Source organism: Natator depressus, chromosome 1 (genome assembly GCF_965152275.1).
Source record: "Natator depressus isolate rNatDep1 chromosome 1, rNatDep2.hap1, whole genome shotgun sequence".
Taxonomy (NCBI): domain Eukaryota; kingdom Metazoa; phylum Chordata; order Testudines; family Cheloniidae; genus Natator; species Natator depressus.
The window spans coordinates 204,600,407-204,623,889 of NC_134234.1; the positions used below are offsets into that span (position 1 = coordinate 204,600,407).

Sequence of the window (23,483 nt, forward strand, 5' to 3'; positions counted from 1 at the left end):
GAGAGAGAGAGAGAGAGAGAGAGAGAGAGAGAGAGAGAGAGAGAGAGAGAGAGAGAGAGAGAGAGAGAGAGAGAGAGAGAGTGTGTGTGTGTGTGTGTGTGTGTGTGTGTGTGTGTGTGTGTGTGTGTGTGTGTGTGTGTGTGTGTGTGTGTGTGTGTGTGTGTGTGTGTGTGTGTGTGTGTGTGTGTGTGTGTGTGTGTGTGTGTGTGTGTGTGTGTGTCTTGTCTGGTGAAAAAAATTTCCCTGGAACCTAACCCGCCCCTATTTACTTTAATTCTTATGGGGAAATTGGATTTGCTTAACATCGTTCCACTTATAGTCGCATTTTTCAGGACCATAACTACAACATTAAGTGAGGAGTTACTGTATTTCCTCTCTCCTGCTTTCTTGGGCTATCCCAAGATGTGGTCAAGTTCCCATCAACACTAACAGGGGAAAACTGTTTTGTAACCAGTTCCCCAGATTGGGATGTCCTTGTGGTGCAGATGGGGCCCTTAGGCTGTGATCCTGTCAGCTCTCATCAGTTAGTCATTTGGACAGGAAGAAACTAAAGGCCAGCACTTCACAGAACATTATTGGATTGTATGGATGTGCAGAGACTGAGAGCAGCAAGGAAGGGGTGTTACCAGTTTAGAGAACAAAATCCAAACAAATTAAATCAGTGAAGGACTTTTCAAGCAATAGCAGCAGTTTGGAGAAAAAGAGGATGCATTTCCAAACATTTCCTGCCGTGAAATTTTCATGTAAATGGGTTAAACCACAGCAAAATCTCACAGGGGCCAATACTGCTGTGGTTGAACAGCACTGTCAGTCATAAAGCCACCTTCCTTTCGTAAGTCTCTCCCAGCTCCCCTTTTCACCTTGAAGGCTCTTCTCCATTCACAAGCCATCTGTTGGGTACATACAGCTAAAACAGGAAGATTTTTAAACACTGGGCGTTTCTACCTCTGGTAGAAATGCAGGCTCCTGGCAAAACAATGCTGACTGAAACACCTAGGCATTTGCTAGGTCTACACCTGAATATACATCTCTACTGACTTTGACCCAATGGAAGGCCCCACTACTGCCTCAACATCCTGCTGCTTAACACCCCAACCCCAAATGCTCCAACACCGTGCTTTTATTTAAGTCTAATGTGCACAACATGGGCTCCAGCTGGTGTAGTGTTAGGATGCAACAAACTTCCAAGACCTACTTACGCAGTGCTATGTGGGTTGCATCCTCCAAAGGGTAGCCTCTTTTCACAGAGTTTATGACACAGAATCCCACTGAGGACATTGCCTGCTCCCTGAAGTCAAGAGGAGAAAAGAAACCCAGGCATGAAAACAGAACCTCATATGGGAGTGAGCTATTGGCAGGAGGTATGGGGGAGGCAAGAAGCAGCTCAGTGGGCAGGATAAGCACTAGCACATCCCTCCTCTCTACTTGAGGAACCTCTTTTGGTTTGCAGCAGAGGGATTCCCAGCTTATGAGCCACAGGAGTTCACTAGGTGGAGAAGGCAGAGAAACACTACTTGCCCCCAACTTTCTCCAGATTTGTTCCTGAACATCCCTTCCCACTTGGACCACTTCCTCATATCTCAAACCAAGCTCCCGATAAGCCGCTCCCCCACCCAGTCCACTGGAAAACTGCTGTCTGCAGGTGGGCTCTTCCAGGAACAGAAGAGGAGACGCAGGGAATGGGTTCTTTGGAGTGCTGGCAGGCTGGCACTAGTTTTTCCATGTCTTATCCACTTAACTAGTCTCCTGTTTGCCAAAAAAGATTTCCACTGCTGCAAATCAGAGGAAACAACAGAGGGCTGGTGAAAACAGAGGGAAGGAAACCACGAGAGCATTCCCTCTTTCCTGTGGGGCCTGTTAGGTCTGCTGGAGGCTAGAATCCATGACAAATCTTAGGAAGCTTTTTGGGTCCTCCACACTGCCCTCTTGGTGGAATAATAATTGTTATTTTTGCACTGACAAGTGCTCTTAGTGATCAACTACATTGTCAGCCCTTTCCCTGTAGCAAGAGCAAGCTCAAAGACCTTTTTTTAAGAAGTGAAAAGTGCAGGTCTCCAACAACTGTTTAATATGCTATACCAAGATCAAAGCTGGTGACTGCCAACTTTACAAAGTCCAAAGTTAGTTACTTTCCAAAGGTGACTGCCACGTAACGCCATCTAGCAAACAAAGTTTTGTTGTTTTCCTGCTTTGCTACTTAATACCAAAATCCATCCCTCACCCCAGTAATAGAAAAATTAAGTCTTTCTTGAACTCTATTTTCAGGGTGTCATAACTCAGAAACCTCTTGTCCAAATCACTTCAAAGTTTGCAGGAAAATTCTCCTCAGGCCCAGACCTAGCTATCAGTTTTAAGGCACATGAAACTATAGATTTGAGAAGATTGGGGGATTCTGGAAAAAAAGTGGCCTTATTATGGAAACTCAGGAGTAAACTTGACTATGAAGCAACTATCATTGCACTGTAACAAACAGATCTTCAAATATCTAGAAAAGTTGTTTTCCCTCTCTCCCGAGAAACCACAAAGCTCCATTGATAAAAAAGGTAAAAGCCATAAACTAATCATTTATGGATTTAGAAACACCCTGATTCACAGTGTGAAGATTTTACAGGATTTTCTGTAAGGTATAAGTAACACCATAAAAAGGAAGTGCTTCTTCACATTGTAATCACTTATCACTACAGGAGGCTTAGAGGCACATATTGGACTGAATTATATAATTGGTAATGCCATCATGCGTAGCATACTTGCTAAGACAGGCATACTTGCATCTCAGACTTCAGGGGATCAGCTGTTCACCACAGGAGTCAGAATGGATCCTCCCGTCTCCAAACATACAGCATTACGTTCCTGGCCTTCTGCACTGTTTGGAAGGTGGAGTGGGAAGAGAAATCTGCCTTTCCCCTGGGCAATCAGTATCATCTTGGCCAGGCTGGGATATACTGCCTGATTATCTGATACAACAAAGTCAATTATGCTTGCGTATTCTCCCTTCAAAATGACAACTCATGCTCCCGGAGCACATAAGTGAGGGAGCAGAGTGGTCCCAGACTCTGTCCAGGTCTGAGACTGTTGATGGGCGTTCATACCCACCTGGACTCTGCCCACATCAAGTAACCCAGAAGCAGCATGTATTATGAGTAACAGAGCCTGGCCCAAATTGCCATGTGCTTACTTTGCAAGCTGTAGGACATTGCGGTAGCAGCTATACAGGGAGCTCTCAGCTGCTGTGCGATATCTGCTCTTGTATTTGGGTCCCACGGTGTGAATAATGAATCGTGCAGCCAGGTTAAATCCTTTAGTCAGTTTTGCCTCCCCCGTCCGGCATCCTAAAGAAACATACAAAGGATAAGACACCTAAGTCTTGGTAGGGCAGGGAGTAAAGCACCTCACTTCCTTTCATCCCCACACCAAACCCCACCTTGCAGCAACTCACTTCCACCTCATTAGTTCCTGCACCACAAGATGGCAAGCTGCTACAGCAGCACTCAGCCAGCCCGGGGACATGCGGTGAGCTGTACCATCTCCAGTCTGCTTCTCAGAAGCTGAGCATTCACGGAGTAGAACAGAAGCACCAAGTCACTGGAGAGGCTGTGTACTTGACTGCAGCTCCCCGTGCTCTCCCTCCCCCACCACACAAAAGCAGTATACTAACTTGGCGAGACAGTTGCAGTAGAAACGTGTTATGCAGACAAACACAAACTCGGCTCTTCTGAAAGGCTTTGGTTTTGGGAGACTATGCTGTTTGATTAAATTTCTTGGTATAGGAGATGGACATGGTCCTTTTAATCAGCCAACTTGTGGTTGGCAGAGCTTTTAGAGATGGACAAGCCATAACGCCATGTTTCTCCACATCACATTGGAGCACAGTTGTGCCTTGTGGTTTGTTCCACAAGATTTTCATCTGCCCAGTTTTTATGTCTCCAGGGATGCCTAACAGTTCTCACTGTCCAGAAAGGTTTCTGGGTATTCTGTCTACATTTTCTATTGTTCTATTTCATTCCTTTCCTCTTGGACAACTTGTCTCCGACAGACAGCGAAGTGTTTCCTCACATACATGTAGCCTTCTGGTAACCATTTTCCCCCCCTCACATACTGGTAGCCTTCTGGGGATCATTAATAAGCATCTATTTCACAATCAGTAGTACACTATGCACTTTGCAGAGAGTGATCTGGGCTCAAATCTATTCCACTGGACCAAACTTCTTGCGTCTTTAGGGCAAGATAGAAAAGCGAATGTACTAGCCAGGAGCTACAAGATGTTTTTTCCTCAAGTCTCCCCTTAAGAGAGAGAAATACTCTCAGAATCCACCTGCACAAGACTGGCTTAAACTATTCCAGCCCCACTTAAGGAGAGGAATTTACTCACATTGGTGATAGAGTTATATTAGATAGGCATCTTATGATTTTTTAAAACAAACTTTGTATTGTGAATAATCTAAGCACTATACCCAGATGCACAGACACTCTCTTGTTTAATAAAAAAAAATAAAAAATTTATGTAGTACACAGGTTAACATTAGCTTTAATATAATTTTTAAATCTGTTTTGTGCAACTCTAAGAGTATTTCCTGTGTTCTGCACCACAGAACTGAGAAGGAGCATTTCCTCTGTCTCAACAACAGTCCCAGCCCACTCCCAGCTGCTCCTTCCCTCACCCCTTGTTGAGTGCTGAAAACACTGAGTAGGGCGATTGCTGCTCCTCCTGGCTCTCAATACAACACACCTTCTGTGGGTTTCTAGATGGAAACCAGTAGCAGAATAGGGAGGTCTACTCTACTACTACTCTACTCCAGGTTAGAAAATGGAACAACTTCAAGAGGAGAGATTAAGGGAGATCCACATCAGAATATCCATATCCCAGAGTTTAGAACACTCTGCTGAGAGGCAGCAGATCCTGACTGAAATTCTCTTCTTATCAGGCAGAGGGGAGACTTGAACCAGGGTCTCCCACCCTCTGGGTGAGTACCCGAACCACGGGGCTGAAGGTTATAAGGGAGTTCCTCCTCCTGCCCGTTTTGTGTGGAGCTATGAGGCCTCTGACCATGCCAACTTGATTGGGCCCCACACTTGTGTTATGTGGAGGAGCACCTATCTTCCTGTGATTCATGTATTGCATGGCGTCTTAGGCAACAGAGAGGCACCCAAATGCCTAGAATGAGGCAGCAGTCTGCATGCCCAGAGAAAGAAACATGTGCCTAGAGAATTTTTACTGCAGTAATTTAGGCACTGAGGAAGTTTAGGCACCTACAGGGTTAGGTGGCAGCCAAGTGGGAGTTTGGTGGATCTCAATGTTGCCTAAAAACAGGACTTAGGCACTTAAGTACCTTTGTGAATCCCACCAGAAGTCTATATTTTTCCTCTCATTGTTCTAGACCAGGGGTTCTCAAACATTTTAATGGGGTCGCCACGGCTGGTGTTAGACTTGCTGGGGCCTAGGCTGAAGCCAAAGCCCAAGTCCCATCAACCAGGGCCGAAGCCCCTGGGCTTCAGCTTTTCCCCTTCCCCCTGGAGCAGCGGGGCTGGGGTGGGCTTTGGATTCGGTCCCCCATCCTGGGATCATGTAGTAAGTTTTGTTGTCAGAAGGGGGCGTCACGGTGCAATGAAGTTTGCGAACCACTGTTTTAGACCCATCCAGGATGCGAGCAGTTTGATGGGGTGAGCAGAAGCAGCCCAGGGAAGAGATATTCTTCCCCAAACATTTTTCCTGTGCAAAACTTTTGAAGCAAGCATCTTTATTTAAGGACAAAAACATACAAAGAAATCATAAAACAATAAAAAGATCTAAACGTGTACTTAAGCTTATCAGCAGGACCCCATCAGCCCTCATGGGAGTCCCTGATGGGTTCCAAAGCCTTTCAAATCCTTCTCCAAGGCTTTGCTTCTTTTGGTTATCAAATCACGCCAGTTTGTAGCTCAAGAAGTTCCCTTTCAATCAGTTCATACTCGGTCTTTCTACCAAAAAATGCTCTTTGTTCCCAAGCCTCCTGGAACAGGTAAAACCACTTACTGTCCCCCTTTCCACCTTGGGTAAGACTTTAAAGGCTGGGTATCTGCATAGCCAACCTTGGGATTTTGCATATTAATCACCTCTTAGTGATTCCAGATTCTACAGGGAATCCACTTAGCAAGCCAGAAACACAAATACATATAATGCTTATTGATACAAAGGTCTGAACATTGTGGCCCATCACAAAATAATAGTCTGAAGATTTTCATGATTTCAAGGGCTGGCTCAAATAAAGAGATAAGAAATACGAACGCTAAACACGGTAGTCTCAAGACATGCCTGTGTTTGTCATATCTGTCACAAGTACTACCCCTACTTTACAAATCAGGAGCAAGGCACAGTGGCGAAGTGAGTTGCCCAAGGTAACAGTAACCAGGTGGCAAAATCAGTAACAGAGCCAAGATCTCATTTTACCCAGTCATTGGTCTAGACCTTAGACCATCCTCTCCCAAACTTTAGATGGAAGACTCAGATTTTTCCATCTAAAGAATGTTATGGAGAGAAACAAGAGCCTTCTAATAGAGCCTTACAGCATTTGGAAGACTGTTACTGTACTGCCGTCCAAGATGCAGTAGACTAAGATGATAAACTGACAGCAATTCCTCTAGAAATCTGAGCCCCTCCCTGAAGTATTTCTGGGTTAGAGGAAGCTGAACAGACTGTTCCCAGGGACATAGGAGTCAGCTGAGCCATAAAGAAAGCACTTGGTGCCTCTAGGCTTGAGCAGAAGCAGTGTATCACATGGTTTAAGCATGACTCTTTCTCAGGGCTTAGAGAAAGTGGATACAAATGGGTGGGAAGAAGATGTGACAGATAGTGAAACATCCCACAATATCTTTGGGAGATCATACTGTAAGTGAATGAATGGTTTATATATCATTGTGGGCCAGGGACTGCATGCACTCTATGGGGGAAAGCGTTACCACAGCTCCTCCAGGAAGGAAACCAGTAGGGGATGATGAAGGCAAATCGATCAGGTTATAACACCTTCGGAAACGTACCACCTTCTGAGGTTCACATACCCTGGTTCAAACTGGGACCACCAGAAAAAGAAAGGACTTTTGGATAAATAGCCCTGAGTTTGATCTGGCTCCTGATCTAAAGACTGACATGAACTTGCAAGAACAGGGAAAACCTCGTTCTGGGCGTTGAAGGACTTACATCTTCCAGTCTAACTTGGTTAGATTGTGCAAGGTGCTCAAATACTAGATAGGTGATACAGAAGTATCCAGATAAAGAAAAATCCATAATTCAAAGAATATTTCTCTCTAGAAAAGCAAAATTGCCAGCCTTCCAATAGGGCTCTTCTTACAATATTATTAAACTGGCTTATGGAACTATTTTTGAATTAGTACAGGGAAAAATGAAAGCTGACTAAGAGGTCACTCTGAGGCTCTATTTTATCATGCAGGGCAGCAACACTTTATCCATTACTAGACATTGGTTCCTAAAAGATTAGGTTGCATGGCTGCAGGCTAGCAGCTTGTACAGAACTTACTCAACATGAATTCTTGTTGAGTTTGGATTTCTGTTGGGGTGAACTGCAAGACTCTCCGAGCATCTCCTTAAAAAGGGGCAGTACAGCAAAATTAGTATTCATACAAGTTCAGTCTCTACAGCAAGAACTTTTATAACTGCTCTTTTAGATAACTTCCAACTTCAATCTGCTTCAGTTAACTAAGGGGACGACTGTGTCATAGTCTGAAAGTAAGAGCTCAGCAACTTGAACGGCTTGCCAGAAGCTTCTATGGGTCTGTATTCTGAATTACAAATGGAGGAATTGTCTACCATAGGGGGAAAGTTTTGGCCAGACCATGTTTCACATTAAAACCAGGTCAAGGAAATAAAGGCAAGTGTCTTTTCTGCACCTTCCTTGCCTTCAAACCCAGATATTTCTGCTATGTGCTACATGGTGGCAGCTGCATTGCTGTAGAGCAGGATTCTCCTTACCTTTGAGTTTCTGGAGCTCATCCCTCAGGTTGGGGCCGGCATGCAAGAAGATGCTCTCAGATACCGCGTTCTTATCTGTGAGAGATTCATTGCTGGTGTTTACTATGGCTGTGCAGTTCAATAATGCTACATTTCCTTTCCTGAGGAAACAAAGCCATTGAGTGCAGGTTAGATACACGAATTTGGCACCATAGAAGAAGTGCTTCTTAACTGCAAGGTTATTCTTGCCTTGCTTCATGATACACTGTACTCCTCTATCGCACCCTGCTTGTGAGATATGTTCCATAAACAGAAGCTTAGTTTAGAAGAAATTAAGGTTGGTAAAACACTGCATTCTCACAATGAAATCTTAACCAATGAAAAATCAAGTTTCAAGGGAATTTCTTAACCATACCCTAATGCCCACGCGCCACATATCCACAGACTCAGAATCTTCACAGTGAACTTCACTCTACCTTCAACTAGTATGGAGACAGACTACAGGCAACCCAAAATTCTCCCTCACAGTACAACCTTAATTGCAAATTCATGCTTCCCCAATAAACAACACACTGTTCACTTAAGCAGTGAGCTGTAAAGAAGTTCAATATTAAACTGTGAGGGAGATTAATGTATTGTGTGTAGCATGTTTGATCATCACGTGGAGGCAGAAGTAAGTTCCTTGCAATGATGTGGAGTCTGTCACTGGAAATGTGCAGTGTAGGCATTAAGATAGAGTTTAGAGAGTCCCAAACTTGACATTTTCTTGCTTTTGAGAATACACAGAGGAGATATTACATGCACCTAATTTTACTTAATATTTTGTTTATGGAATTTCCTTGATTTTTAATATAGCAATGAGGGTCTTATCGTGGTATGATAAGGGAGCAAGGAATCATCCCTGACTTTCCCTACGGCAAATGGGAATATGGAGGGAACAATTATGTTTGAGGTGGGCGAGGGGAAATATTTGTGAGATCTGGGAGGCCTGGTGGGTCTGTCTCTAGTCTCCCTAATGCCAGTATGATATTACCCCTGTTTCTGGAGCCTGTCAAATGCTGCATCTGATCCAGTTGGCCAGCCTTGGCTCCTCAGAGCAGAGGAGCCTCTGTTGAACCTGTAGAGCTCTGATTTTAAAGAAAGCCTTCTAATCATGAACAGGCTATTACTGATACAATGCTGTCTCTTAGTCTTCACACAGTCAACTTAAGTGCATCTATCTGCTGCTGCTCAGAACACTGAAAAGCTACAGCAAAGTGAAAGATGACTAGAATCTGATGAGTTTTCATTGCTACTGTTAAAAAAACCTGTGGGCAATTGGGAAAATGACAAGAATCTGGTCACTTGCACTCTGATACTTCAAGGGAAAGCTCTAAGTAGGGTCAGAGACAGGAACTGAAGGAAGAAACTGAGGCTCAGAGGGGGAAGGATAGAGCAGCAGTGCCCCAACCCACCCATGCTTGCAACAGCTAGGAGGATCTGGGGTGAACAGGCAGGGATCACCCTCTCTGGCTTTATTCTTCTTCTGTGCAGCAACCAGAAGAGGTTGGAGAAAGGGCTGATCTTCAAATTTACCAGACACCTGCGATCTGGAGGTTCACATGAAAGAGAGACTTGAGCAAAGCCGAGAAATCCCAACCCCACTTCTTAGCAGTTGGTAAAGGGGGATAGCTCTTCACTTTACTGCTGGCCCTGAGGGCTTCCCCCACTTTTCATACTTGTCTTCTACTGATAGGGGTAGTCCTCTGGAAATTAGGTGTTGATAAGCGAGAGTGGGTGGGCGAGGGAGAGGAGACGACATAGATGGGGTAAGTTAGCACAGAGAAACACTGTTGAGATAGACACATTTTGGAAGAAGAATATGGAGACAGAATACAACATAAAGAAAGTATATGGAGGCAGAGAGATAGAGAAGAAAAAAAAACCAACAGACACTAAGGACAGTACAGGAAAAGATACCCCATTATTCTATTATATGAATGCAGAGAATACAAAGTGAGGCAAAACCAGGAAGCACAGAACGTAAAACAAGTGCCAGAAAAAACAATAAGTTGTTTGTTTTAAAATTGCATTAAATAGAAAGGTGATTATATATATTGTAGGGACATGCCCATGCAAGTAGTACAGAGATGAACCTCATTGGGTCCCTCCACCAGCCTTCATCTAAGACTTTACCTATCCTTTCTCCTCCCAGACTTGACCTATGGCTGTACCTCAAGAGAAAAAAGGAGAAAAAATCCACACCACGTGAAGAGTTTTTTTTTGTGGTGATGACCATTTTGCTAGGCACTCTGTCATCACTGCATTCATTACTGTGGCATGTAAGAAGTCAGAGCTATTTTGAACTTACCACAATATTATTTTTGCATTGATGTCTTTCCTGTATGGGAAAGGTGATCTAACATCAAGTTGGGGTTTTTCAACTTGAGTTTTGTGGGAGTCCAGTTGGTCTGCCTCACTGTAGTCATTCCAAGCTGGCAGAGAATCAATATCCACAAATTGGGAAGGAGCACCCAAGGGATCCATGGAATGGAAACAGCAACTCCTCTTTCCACTACCTCTTCAGCACTCCAGTTCTCACTGGAGTCTTTCTGGTGCTTCAGAGGAGAAAAAAATAGGGTCACAGACCTGGATTTTCACTGAGAACAATTCTAGAAGAGTTAGAGTTTTCATAAAGGAAAGCTGAAGAACAATTAAAGCATTTGCAGGTAGCAACGTAGTTAAGATTCACAGGCTATTTTGTTCACAACCTATCCTCTGTATGGTTTCATTTTTTTATCTCAAAATGTTTGTGCTTGGTCTCAGTACAAAGGTGAATTGTTTTGGAAAGTCTGAGCTAAGATAATTAATCTGTTTTTGAATTATCCAATGGTGAAAAAACCCCCTAATTTTCCGCACTATAAAAAAAAATTGTTCCAATTGGTTTGTAAACTTGAACCTTAAAAAATGCTGAATCTATAAACTCCACATTTTGCAGATTTGTGGTTCAGCCTAAGAAAGAAAAATCAAATTTGAAGAAAAGTGATTCAGCATTTTAAGTCAAAAAAGTACAAAATTACACACATATATACATATCAGGATAGATTTTTCTTTTCTGACTACCTTTTACATCCAATCCTCCATCCTCCACTGCAAATCAAGTGCTCTTGAAGTCATTTAGAGTTAAGGGTGCTTAGCTTCTCTTAGGATCAGGCCCTTAGTGCTTTAGTAACATTTAAACACTTTAAAAACAAAACAGTCAAATTTGCTTACTCTCTATTTTGCAAAAATCAATAGCGCCTAGTGGACTGTCAGTCACTAATACAAATTAAGGTCTATTTCTCCCATGCCCCCTCCAAAGGCTTGGGAAGTTTAGCACTTAAGCTACTGTTCAGTTAATTTTTAACTTTGGGTTAATTTAATTGGTAACAACTTTGAAAATCTCTTATTTCTCATGTAGTCAAAAAGAAGATGCATTTTCCCAGGCCTGCTCTGAATCAGCCTGGACATTCTTTAAAGCCACAAACATTGATAAAGCGACTTGCATGCAGTTTAGTAGTGCTCCTAGATTCATCACTAACACTAATTTCTTATACAGCAGCATTTTCAAATGATGCTTTCTATCATCTGATGGAGTAGGCCAATCTGCCTCATCCTAGCAAATGATCACCTGGCCTCCATTATGCACATCTTTTTCAACTCCTGTCTGGACTACAGCAATGCAATATACCTGGACACAAAGCCCTCAGGAAACTCCAAATAGTACAGAAAACTACAGCACATCTCTTCAATAACCTGCACTACTGAAAACACAAGCAGAATACGAAGGTCAAGGTCTTGTTCCTTACCTTCAAGTAAATTACTCCTGGAGGAATTCTGCACCACTGCGTATGCACAGAATTTATGCCCCTCACAAATTTCTTTGCTTCCCTTCAGAAAAATGACTTTCTAACAGGAAAGCAAAGGAAAGCCACAAGAGTGGTCATGTGATCCTCCCCAAGCATGTTTCAGGTGCCCAGGACAGCCGGCAGAGAGGTAAATCACTGTGGGGCGGGGACAGACTGGAGAAGACCTGGCTGGTGGCTCCTACCCTGCACTGGGCTCAGTTGCTAGTCCCGGCTGGGCAGGGGAGGACAGGACTTCCTCTTCCCCTGCACAGCATCCGGGGCCATGTCAGACCCACCCCAACATTTCTCCCCCAGGTGCAGGAAGCTCTGCAAACTCCTCACCACCCTGCTTCCTGCACCCATCACTCCTCAGCTGTAGAGGGAAGGATCACTGTAGAGCTGCTCTCTTATCTGCCCAACCCCTGTGCATCCAGACCCCCTCATACCAAACCCTCCTGCTGAGCCTCATCCCCCCAACGAGCCCCACTCCCACTGCACCTGGACCACTCCAACGAGCCACCCGCACCTGGATCTCCATGCACTGAGCCCCAACCAGCTGCACCTGGATCCCCATCCCACTGAGCCCCACTCCCCCAGCATTTGGACCCCCTAACTGAGCTTCCCACACCCAGACCCCCCCTGCCAAGCTCTATCCCCCACACACCCAGACCCGCCCCCCCATCTTCACCTGGACCTCCCTGCAAAGTGCCACTACCGTTACACCCAGAACCCCCAACAAGCCCCTGTGCATCAAGATGCCTCCCGCACCCAGATCCTCACCCATATTGCCCCAAACAGAACCCTCTCAACCCACACATGGATCCCCCCACACCAAGCCCCTCCGCACTTGGATCCTGCCTTGCTGACCCTGCCTACCCACACCTGGTGCACCTGGTACAGACAGGCAGGGTCCTGGGGTGTTTCTGGGTCAGGGTTGGGTGCAGCTTCACCACTGAGTCTGCGTCCCAAGGGGGAGGAAAACTACATCGTGATCTCCCATCTCTGTGCAGCCGGTGGCCTGTGCTCCCCAATGCCATGCTGGAGCATCCACGATTACTTGACAAATAAAATTCGCAGAATTTTAAAATATTGTAAGCAGAATTTTTAATTTTTGGTGCAGAATGCCCTCAAGAGTAAGTATTTTAAAGGCTTGGACCCAGCGTACCTAAAACTATGGGATGAAGGCCATGTTTCATAACTCTGCTCCTCAGACACAATGGAACTCTACTCAATAAGGGTAAAGCTGGTTGCGTAGAAGACAGTTTCTTGGGGTCTAGTCCCAGACTGTGGAATGAACTAACACAGGAACTAAGGCTCATCCCAAAACATCACTTTCTTCGGCTCCAAGTGCAAGGTGCGCTTCTTTGATCTTGTCTTCTCTAACAGACAAACAGCAGCATGTACACTAAAATAAAAATCCCAAAGCAAACCCAAACCAAAACACCAGAGCAACTAGCACCACAGCAGCTACTGGCATGTTGAAACTGAGAGACAAACATGAACCAGTGAGAAAAACTATTCAGAACCCCATGAGAAAATAAATAGTACTATACTATGTGGCAGTCTGCCATTGAATTAAGGCAGACACTTGGGATGAAACCTCAAATGCACTGAAGCCCTTAGAAACTTGTATCTGTTTCTGACTGAGATCCAAAGTTTGTTCTTTTTGCACAAGTATACATACTTGTTGCATCATTGAAGCAGGTGGTACATTCCACACGAGCAGAAAGATTAATAAAAACCAGAAGGGAAGCAGAAAAAAGGCAACAGAAACACTTACTAGGAAGAGGGACATATTTGAAAGGAAAGATTGAGAGTTGAAAATATATAGTTTGGCAAAACAATAAATACGGGGGTGGTAGACATGATAAGTCTAACAGTGAGACCGATACAAAGCAAGGAGGAAGAGAAATTCCGTTAGGTGATACGTAAGGTGCAAATAGGAAAACTTTGAGGAAAACAAAAGCAGAAAAGTTAGACGGAATAATGGGAAACATTAGCCCTGGTCATTTCTCTCTTAGGAGAGTCTTTCACGAGAAGCAAGTGAAGTCCGTGACTGATAAGGTCTTCCGGACCGAGAGCCCATCCCTTTGTTTCGGTCTGCGTGCAGCTTCACACCTATTCGCCTCGGGGGGGGGCTACACACACACACCCCTCCCCCAATATGCGTCTTGACCTTTCCCGAGATGCCTCGCGCGACAGAGCGCAGACAACAGCTGCCCCGGCGAGAACAGGGGCTGTGCCCCAGAGAAGGGCCGGCCCCAGGCGCGGCCCCCGGGCAGGGATCCCTCCCCCAGGGGCCTCGCCGAGCGCAGATGGCAGGAACCGAAGGACGCTCCTGGACAAACGCTCGGAGCTTTTCTCAGCGCCCTAAAGCAAGAGACACAGAGACTCCCCCTCCCCCCCCCGCGCCAGCAGGGACACGGGCCCCGCAACCCAATGGACGCGGAGGAGCGGTTCCAGGCCGCGCGGCGGCAGGGGGGTGGGGGTGGGGGTGGGGGGTGTCACAGAGCGACCGGCCCCGCCCGGGCCCCTCAGCACAGAACAGCGACCCCACTCTGCCTAGCAACGTCCGCTCAGGGAGCTCCCCCTTAGCAACGGGCCCCAGCGCCATCCCGTGCCCAACCGCTCGCTCGTGCCCCTCTCGCCGCGGATCACCCCTCACTCACGGGCCGGCCCCGCTGCCCCCATCCGGCGAGAGGGTCCCAGGGGTAGCAGTCGACTCAGCAACATCACCCCGGAAATGGGCACTGAGGCTGGCTCCCCCCCCTTCCACTTCCGGATCAAAGCCGACCAATCCCGCACCGAACAGCCGGGGTGAGGTGAGATCCTACGTCACTTCCGCCGGGACGCTGAACGGCCCGGCCAGTTCATCTCGTGCGGAGCGAGAGACGGTGTCTGCGCGCGAGTGACCTGCAGAGCCACGTGGGGGCGGTGAGCGCGGGCGGGCTTTGGGTCTTTCGGCGAACGCGGCGTGGCAGCGCCTCCCCCGCCCGCTCGCCCCTTCCCCAGCGGGGTCGGTGGCCCCTGCCTGGCCTCGATCCCAGAGGAGCCGGAGCTAGGGGCGCTGCCGCACCCCGGGCTTGAAGTGGTTCCGGTCCCTGTGCCAGGTTTACAGTTTGGTTCAGTGGCGCCCAGCTGCCCCCCGCACTGTGCAAGTTGTTCCCGCGCCCCTGCTCATTGCCGCCCCGGCAACCGGGCCCTGCCGCTCGCCACCCGGCATAGGCGGCGCCCAGGCGCGACCCCTCAGCCGCGGGGCGCGGCTTTGGCAGCGTGGCGGGTCAGAGCGGCTGCTGTTGAATCCTCTGGGAGGAAAACATAACCCCAAGCCCAGCAGTACTTACTGGGAAGGAGAAATCAGGGCAGTAGCGATGGTGGGGGCGGGGGGGGGGGAAGGGAAGGGAAGGGAAGGGAACACGAAGTCGGTGTGACTGTGCAGTGCGATAAGGTGGGTGGAAAGCGAAGGTAGCGTTGAGCTGTGTGTGTAGAGGCATGAGGGAGGGGAGAGCAGGGGGGAGGCCTCATCTAGAATATTGCATTTGGTTCTAGGTTCGGTGTTTATGAAAAGATTTAAAAACAAAATATGTATAACAATGGTGTGATGACAAGGAAGGAGCATGGTAATTCCCTGTAAATACTTGTAGGGTGGCAATTATAGTTCCCAAAGTGGGAATAATTAAGAGTAATGGGAGTAATTGTGCAAAGAAAAATGTAGTCTGAATAATGGAAAAACTTAGCGCAGTCTGGCACACTGTGGGGTAGTCTCCCAAGGGAAGTGTTGAGAACCCCTTTGTTTTTAATGTTTGTCCTCTTCAGTTTAAATAATACTAGAAAAAGTTTTGTGAGTCCACTTTTCCTCTAATGTCATACAGCAGGTCTTTTCCAGCCCTAATTTCTCTTTATACATGAAATTCTTCTCAGTGTTTCTTGTCTTCTGTTTATATCCAGGTCAGCTCCCACCTGGGTCTCGAAGTTGCACCATGGGTCTCACAAAGCAATATCTGCGCTACACAGCTAGTGCATTGTTTGGAGTGATTGCTAGCCAGAAAGGCAACATCGTCTATGTGACCCTGCGGGGTGAAAAGGGTCGCTATGTGGCAGTGCCAGCATGTGAGCATGTCTTCATCTGGGACACCCGGAAAGGCGAGAAGGTGATGAGCTGTTTTCCCCCATTGTGAACCAGAATGGGATGACACTGCTGTGTTGTATGGCAGTGAGACTAGAAAACTGTAGCTGCATGAGTTATCTTTGCTGGGAGCTCCCCATGCAGAGAGATCAAATAAACATAGAAATAGTGGCTTCTAATATGCCAGTTTAGTATCATCTGCAAACTTTGCCACCTCACTGCTTACCCCTTTCTCAAGATCATTTATGAATAAGTTGAATAGGATTGGTCCTAGGACTTACCCTTGGGGAACACCGCTAGTTACCCCTCTCCATTCTGAAAATTTACCATTTATTCCTACCCTTTGTTCCCTGTCTTTTAACCAGTTCTCAGTCCATGAAAGGATCTTCCCTCTTATCCCATGGCAACTTAATTTATGTAAGAGCCTTTGACAAGGGCTTTCTGGAAATCTAAGTGCACTATGTCCACTGGATCCCCCTTGCCCACATGTTTGTTGACCCCTTCAAAGAACTCTAATAGATTAGTAAAACATGATTTTCCTTTACAGAAACCATGGTGACTTTTGCCCAACAATTTATGTTCTTCTATGTGTCTGACGGTTGTATTCTTTACTATTGTTTCAACTAACTTGCCCAGTACTGATGTTAGACTTACTGGTCTGTAATTGCCAGAATCTCTTCTAGAGCCCTTTTAAAATATTGTTGTTACATTAGCTGTCTTCCAGTCATTGGGTACAGAAACTGATTTAAAGGACAGGTTACAAACCATAGTTAATAGTTCCGCAATTTCACATTTGAGTTCTTTCAGAACTCTTGGGTAAATGTGATCTGTTTCCCGGTGACTTGTTACTGTTAAATTTCTCAATTAATTCCAAAAATTTCTCTAGTGACACTTCAATCTATGACGATTCCTCAGATTTTTCACCTACCAAGGACAGCTCAGGTTTGGGAATCTCCCTAACATCCTCAGCCTTGATGACTGAAGCAAAAAATTCATTTAGTTTCTCTGCAATGACTTCATCATCTTTAAGTGCTCCTTTTGTATCTCGATCATCCAGGGGCCCCACTGGTTGTTTAGTAGGCTTCCTGCTTCTGATGTACTTAAAAACATTTTGTTATTACCTTTTGAGTTTTTGGCTAGCTGTTCTTCAAACTCCCTTTTGACTTTTCTTATTACATTTTTACACTTAATTTGGCAGTGTTTATGCCCCTTTCTATTTACCTCACTAGGATTTGACTTCCACTGTTTAAAAGATGTCTTTTTATCTCTCACTGCTTCTTTTACGTGGTTGTTAAGCCACGGTGGCTCTTTTTTATTTCTTTTACTGTGTTTTTAATTTGGGGTATACATTTAAGTTGGGCCTCTATTATGTTGTCTTTGAAAAGTGTCCATGTAGCTTGCAGGGATTTCACTCTAGTCACTATACGTTTTAATTTCTGTTTAACTAACCTCCTAATTTTTGCATAGTTCCCCTTTCTGAAATTAAAAGCCACAGCGTTGGGCTGTTGAGGTGTTCTTCCCATCACAGGAACGTTAAACGTTTATTATATTATGGTCACTATTTCCAAGCGGTCCTGTTAGTTACCTCTTGGACCAGATCCAGTGCTCCACTCAGGACTAAATCGAGAATTGCCTCTCCCCTTGTGGGTTCCTGTACCAGCTACTCCAAGAAGTAGTCATTTAAAGTATTGAGAAATTTTGTGTCTGCATTTCATCCTGAGGTGACATGTACCCAGTCAATATGGGGATAATTGAAATCCCCCACTATTACTGAGTTCTTTATTTTGATAGCCTCTCTAATCTCCCGTAGCATTTCATTGTCACTATCACTGTCCTGGTCAGATGGTCAATAATAGATCCCTATTATACTATTATATTCTTATTAGAGCATGGAATTACTATCCATAGAGATTCTATGGAACATGTGGATTCATTTAAGATTTTTACTTGATTTGATTCTGCATTTTCTTTCACATATAGTGCCTCTGTCCTTCCAATATATTTTGTACCCCAGAATGATTGTGTCCCATTGATTATCCTCACTCCACCAGGTTTCTGTGGTGCCTAGTATATCCTCCTTTAACACGAGGCACTCTAGTTCACCCATCTTATTATTTAGACTTCTAGCATTTGTGTACAAGCACTTTAAAAACTTGTCACTGTTTATTTGTCTGCCCTTTTCTGATGTGTCAGATTTATTTTTTATGTGAATGTTTCTCGTCTGATCTGGCCTGTACTTTATCCTCTTCCATCCTTTCCTGACTAAAACCTAGAGAATCTTTATCAATAGCAGGGGTGGGCAAACTTTTTGGGCCGAGGGCCACATCTGAGTGGGGTCCTGAGTGTATGCAGGGCTGGGGTGCGGGAGGGCGTGTGGGAGTGGGTGCAGTGTGCAGGAATGGGCTCAGGGCAAGGGATTGGGGCAGAGGAAGGGTGCGGGGTATATGAGGAGGCTCAGGGAAGGGGGTTGGGGTGCGGAGTGCAGGAGGGGGCTCAGGGGAGGGGTGCAGGAGGGGTGTGGACTGCGGGAGGAAGCTCAGGGCAGGGGGTTGGAGTGCAGGCAGGGTGCGACGGGGCTCAGGGCAGGGATTTGGGGTGTGGAGTGCGACGGGTCTCAGGGCAGGGAGTTGGGGGGTGGGTGCAGGAAGAGTTTGGGCTCCGGCCCAGCGCTGCTTACCTAAAGTGGCTCCGGGGTGGCAGCGGCATGCACCAGGGCCAGGGCAGGCTCCCTCCATGCCTGCCCTGGCCCCACCCCTCTGGGAAGCGACTGGAACCACGTCCCTGCGCAGCCCATGGCGGGGGGTGGGCACAGGGCTCTGTGCGCTGCCCTTGCCGCATCTCCAGGTACCTCCCCCGAAGCTCCCATTGGCCGCAGTTCCCTGTTCCCGGCCAATGGGAGCTGCGGGGGGCGGTGCCTGGAGGCAAGAGCCATGCATGGAGCCCTCTGCTTGCCCCTCACTACCCGGGACCCAGGGACATGGTGCCGGCCATTTCTGAGAGTGGCGTGGGGCCTGCAGCACCATGGGGGGCAATCCCGTGGGCCGTTGTTTGCCCACCCTGATCAATAGACTCGCCTTTCAGAGAAGTCTCTGTCTGATCCACGTGCTCTGCTGCAGCACTTGGCATTCACCCGTCTCTTAGTTTAAAAACTGCTCTGCAACCTTTTTATTGTTAAGTGCCAGCCATCTGGATCCACTTTGGTTTAGGTGGAGCCCATCCTTCTTGTATAGGCTCCCCCTATCCCAAAAGTTTCCCCAATTCCTAATAAATCGAAAGCCCTTCTCTCTACACTATCATCTCATCCACCCATTGAGACTCTGAAGCTCTGCCTGCCTGGTCCTGCGTGTGGAACTGGAAGCATTTCTGAGAATGCCACCATGGAGGTCCTGGATTTCAGTCTCTTTCCTAGCAGCCTAAATTTGGCCTCCAGGACGTCTCTCCTTCCCTTCCCTATGTCATTGGTACCTACATGTACCACGACCACCGGCTCCTCCCCAGCACTACACATAAGTCTATCTAGCTGCCTCGAGAGAGCCGCATCCTTCGCACCAGGCAGGCAAGTCACCATACGGTTCTCCTGGTCATCACAAACCCAGCTATCTATGTTTCTAATGATCGAATCTCCCATTACTAACATCTGTCTTTTCCTAATGACTGGAGTTCCCTCCCCTGGAGAGGTAACCTCAGTGCAAGAGGATGCCCCAACATCATCTGGAAGGAGGGCCCCAAGCATGGGAAGGTTTCCCTCTGTTCTGTTTGACTGCTCTCTTTCTCTGAGCCTTTCATCCTCAACAGCGCAGGGGCTGTCTGACCGGAGGTGGGACAAATCTACAGTGTCCCGGAAAGCCACATCAGCATACCTCTCTGCCTCCCTTAGCTCCTCCAGTTCCACCACCCTGGCCTCCAAAGCCCGTATGTGGTCTCTGAGGGCCAGGAGCTCCTTGTACCGAATGCACACATATGCCACCCGCCCACAGGGCAGGTAATCATACATGCTATACTGAGCACAATAAACAGGATAGCCCCCACTCTGCTGCTGGGCTTCTGCCTGCATTCTCTCCTACAGCTACCTAGGTTAATGATAAGATTTTTGTTTAAATCAAGAAGTTATGATTATAGTTTAGTTTAAAGGTTTTAAAGAATGGCAAGTGTACCTTGCCCCTTCCCACTCCCCTTCCAAGCTCCCTCTCAGAACTCCCTGTTAGTGGTCCCTGGTTGCTCACTGCTTTATAAAGCCTTGGCCTTCCTGATAGTCCCACCCCCCGACTAAGGCTCAGCCAATGAGAAGAGGCTTCTAGATTTCAAACCTTGTTTAGAAGCTCACAGCTTCCAACTGACGGCCACGGCACACAGTCCTTCAAACAGACAGACAAACACAAGCTCAGCACACAGCAAATAACCCACAAACACACACTACAGACAGCCACTTACCCCAAGGGTCCCGTATTTGCTCTTCCTTCACCTCTCAAAACTCCCTGTTAGCATACCCTGTGGGGGGACCTTTCCTACGCAAAACGTAACTGATCCTGATTCTTTCCTTTGATCTTAAATAATTTATTCAGATAGAAAGGAGTATGAGTCAGTCCCACTGAGCCATTCTTCCTTGTTACTCCTAGAGTTGAGTATGAGATTTGAAGCTCCACTGTTGACATTGCAGAGCATCACAAAGGGACATGAAGAGTACTGCTTCAAATGACACATTAGACCCAGAGCTACACTATCACAGTGCTTTAGGGGTCTTTTGGAATGCTGAACTCATGTACACCCTATGAAAAAAAAAATAATTCAGTTGTATGCCTAAGAGGAGCTGGAATGGAAAGGAATTGTCCTGTGAAGAAATTTGGAATGCCTCTTTTACTAGCAAGCAAGAGGAGTCACTGTCTAGCTGTTAGACTTCTGGGTTCTAGTCCTCGTTGCACCCTGATTTGCTATTTGGCCTGGTGAAGTCATGTCCCCCCTCCATGCCTCAGTTTCCACATTTTTAAAACTACGATAATGGTATTCCTTCATTTCAGTAGCAGATTGTGAGGAATGAGTTTCTAAAGTACTGGGGGTCCTCAGATGGAAGTCCTGATAGACAATGTATTCTCTTCCTTCTGTCCCCTGTGGGTGTGTCTAGCTCTGACATGTCACAAACACCTTGTATTCTGAAAATTGCAGGTTCTCATTCTTCAGGGTCTCAAGCAGGAGGTCACTTCTCTCTGCCCATCCCCAGATGGGTTGCATTTGGCTGTTGGATATGAGGATGGATCAATCCGTGTCTTCAGCCTCCTAAGTGGTGAAGGGAATGTCACTTTCAATGGACATAAGGCTGCAGTTATGACTCTGCAGTATGATCATCTGGGAGGCAGACTGGTGTCTGGCTCAAAGGTGAGAGTTGGTAGGAGAAGCCAAGTCTGGAGGTCAGTTCTTTCATAATCAGGGAGGACTAGCTGTTTTGTGGAGATGACTTGTAGACATGGCCACAGTTAAGAGGCCTGGCTGGGAAGGGGTGGATGGTGCACTGGAATAGCTGGAGGAGTGGTAGTGAGAGGATCTGGGTCAGATTCACAGCTGAGTTGCATCACAGATCTTTATTGAAGGGCCGAAGACTGGAAGAGGAAGGGGTGCTGTAGATCAGGACTAAGGTGAATTAGCAGACCTGTGCATGGGGGAGCATAGAGCTGGAATGGTGGGGGTGCTGTAGGTTGGGCGTGAGGTACATCAGCAGAACTGTTCATAGAGAGCCCAGGACTGGAATAGGAGGGGGGCTGCAGACAGGAACTGAAGCACTTGGGCAGAACTGTTGAAGACAGGGGGTTTGCTAGGTCTGAAACAGCAGGGGCTGCTTCATGCCAATACTAAGGAGCATTTGTAGAGGCGCATATATGTGTGCAGGGAGAACAACTCCTGGCTTTATGAGCCCTTCAGTGCGTACTAAAACTCAAATTTAGGGGAAAGCAGACTCTGCCTGTCTAAGGTAGTGTATTGGGTCTCATGGCAGAAGATTCTGCTGATGTCCACCCTTTGGTGATGTCCCTTTCCTTTCAGGACACAGACGTCATTGTGTGGGATGTCATCAATGAGAGTGGGTTGTACCGGCTGAGGGGGCACAAGGATGCTGTCACACAGGCACTCTTCTTGAGAGAGAAGAACCTCCTGGTTACCAGGTACACTGCACTGCTGAGTTTGCTGAATTGAGGATTCAAGGCTTTACTCATGTATCACGTCATGTCAAAACTTATGGACTTAACACAAAGAAGTGAAAAGTTAGATTTCCTAGATGGTGCTCTTTTCTCAGAATGAACGCATTCTTAATAAGCTTTTTTTAAAAAGCCTTATCATAACACCACAACCTTAACTGTGAGCCAGAGACTTTTTAAAATACAATTGTTATCTTGATATCTAAATGGGTTTTAAGAAATACCATTAAGTGGGAAATACCAGCTAATGAGACACGCACTTTAAAAATAATTATTCTCTGAATAGTTTTTAAATCTACTGTTAAATGTGGTACCTGAGATTACTATAACAGAGGATATGTCTGTTCTGCATCCCATCATGGCTGGACAGATGTGCTAGCTCTGCTTGAGCTAGCATGCTAGAAAGAGCAATGTAGCACAGCTGGCGGCTTGGGCTAGTCACCTGAGTACATACCCAGGGGGTCTGGGTGAGTTTGTGCTCAGATATGCTCCCAGCTGCAGTGTAGATGTACCATGAGATTAGCAGTATGTTTACAGAATGCATTTGACAGTACTTTGCGTAAAGTCACTTTTGCTTTTTCCCCTGTGTAATCAATTGGATTCCCTTTTGCTTGTGAATCTTTCACACAGTAATAGGACAGAAAAATAAATTTTAAAAATAGGCAAATGATTATAGAACCATGGAAATCGATAGGGAGACCTGGGTACCTGTAGTGCCTGAACTGACTTTTAACTCCTCTTAACATTCACTAGCTTGAAAGATGACGGTGTTGCTTGGCATGAGAATTCTTTGATGAAATTCTTTTAAGAATGTTTTATTTATTAGATTTATGTATCAGTTCAATAGAAAAAGTGTATTACGTCAATTTAGGGTAAAATGATGCCTGTAACTTTTATTTTTCAGATTATTGATGAAATAATAATGTTTATTTGGGGAGTCCGGTGGCACCTTAAAGACTAACAGATTTATTTGGGCATAAGCTTTCATGGATAAAAAAAACACTTCTTCAGATGCACGGCTACCCCTCTGATACTTGTTTATTTGGGGATAGAGTTAAAGCTGTGTTGTGAAGACATATGCACTTGGTTGGTAGTTTATAAAATGGCTTAATTTTCTGAATATTACTTTCTTTAATGTTGGTAAATAGTTCTTAATTTTAAAATAAGGATGGAGAGGTTGCTATATTTCTGTGGAGATGCTTGGGCAAGATATGCCCTATTCCTCATAACAAAAAGGAATATCAGCCTTAAACATAGCTGTGACTCCTTATTTAAGGCTGATTTTTATTTTTCCATCAGAGATTTGACCTCTTTGTTATGAAAACTACAGTATATTCTTACCCAGTCATTCAGCGTTTACTGAGTACGGC

General features: G+C 46.0%; 2 protein-coding genes across 3 annotated transcripts in view; one reads left to right on the plus strand and one right to left on the minus strand.

The window, feature by feature from the left end:
• GDAP2 (ganglioside induced differentiation associated protein 2) overlaps nucleotides 1–14,590 on the minus strand; it is a 44,670-nt gene extending 30,080 nt beyond the window's left edge. Inside the window, exons 1-5 of the mRNA XM_074975131.1 lie at nucleotides 14,475–14,590; nucleotides 10,290–10,536; nucleotides 7,961–8,100; nucleotides 3,176–3,329; nucleotides 1,200–1,288 (exon numbers count right to left, since the gene is read on the minus strand). Coding sequence (XP_074831232.1) covers nucleotides 1,200–1,288; nucleotides 3,176–3,329; nucleotides 7,961–8,100; nucleotides 10,290–10,465 — 559 coding nt within the window. The 5' untranslated portion in view covers nucleotides 10,466–10,536; nucleotides 14,475–14,590. The remainder of the gene's footprint in view (nucleotides 1–1,199; nucleotides 1,289–3,175; nucleotides 3,330–7,960; nucleotides 8,101–10,289; nucleotides 10,537–14,474) is intronic.
• Nucleotides 14,591–14,624: 34 nt separating this feature from the next.
• WDR3 (WD repeat domain 3) overlaps nucleotides 14,625–23,483 on the plus strand; it is a 40,629-nt gene continuing 31,770 nt past the window's right edge. For both annotated transcript variants that reach the window (XM_074975158.1, XM_074975167.1), the window contains exons 1-4: nucleotides 14,625–14,739; nucleotides 15,754–15,956; nucleotides 21,092–21,301; nucleotides 21,962–22,080. In XM_074975158.1, coding sequence (XP_074831259.1) covers nucleotides 15,786–15,956; nucleotides 21,092–21,301; nucleotides 21,962–22,080 — 500 coding nt within the window. In that variant the 5' untranslated portion in view covers nucleotides 14,625–14,739; nucleotides 15,754–15,785. The remainder of the gene's footprint in view (nucleotides 14,740–15,753; nucleotides 15,957–21,091; nucleotides 21,302–21,961; nucleotides 22,081–23,483) is intronic.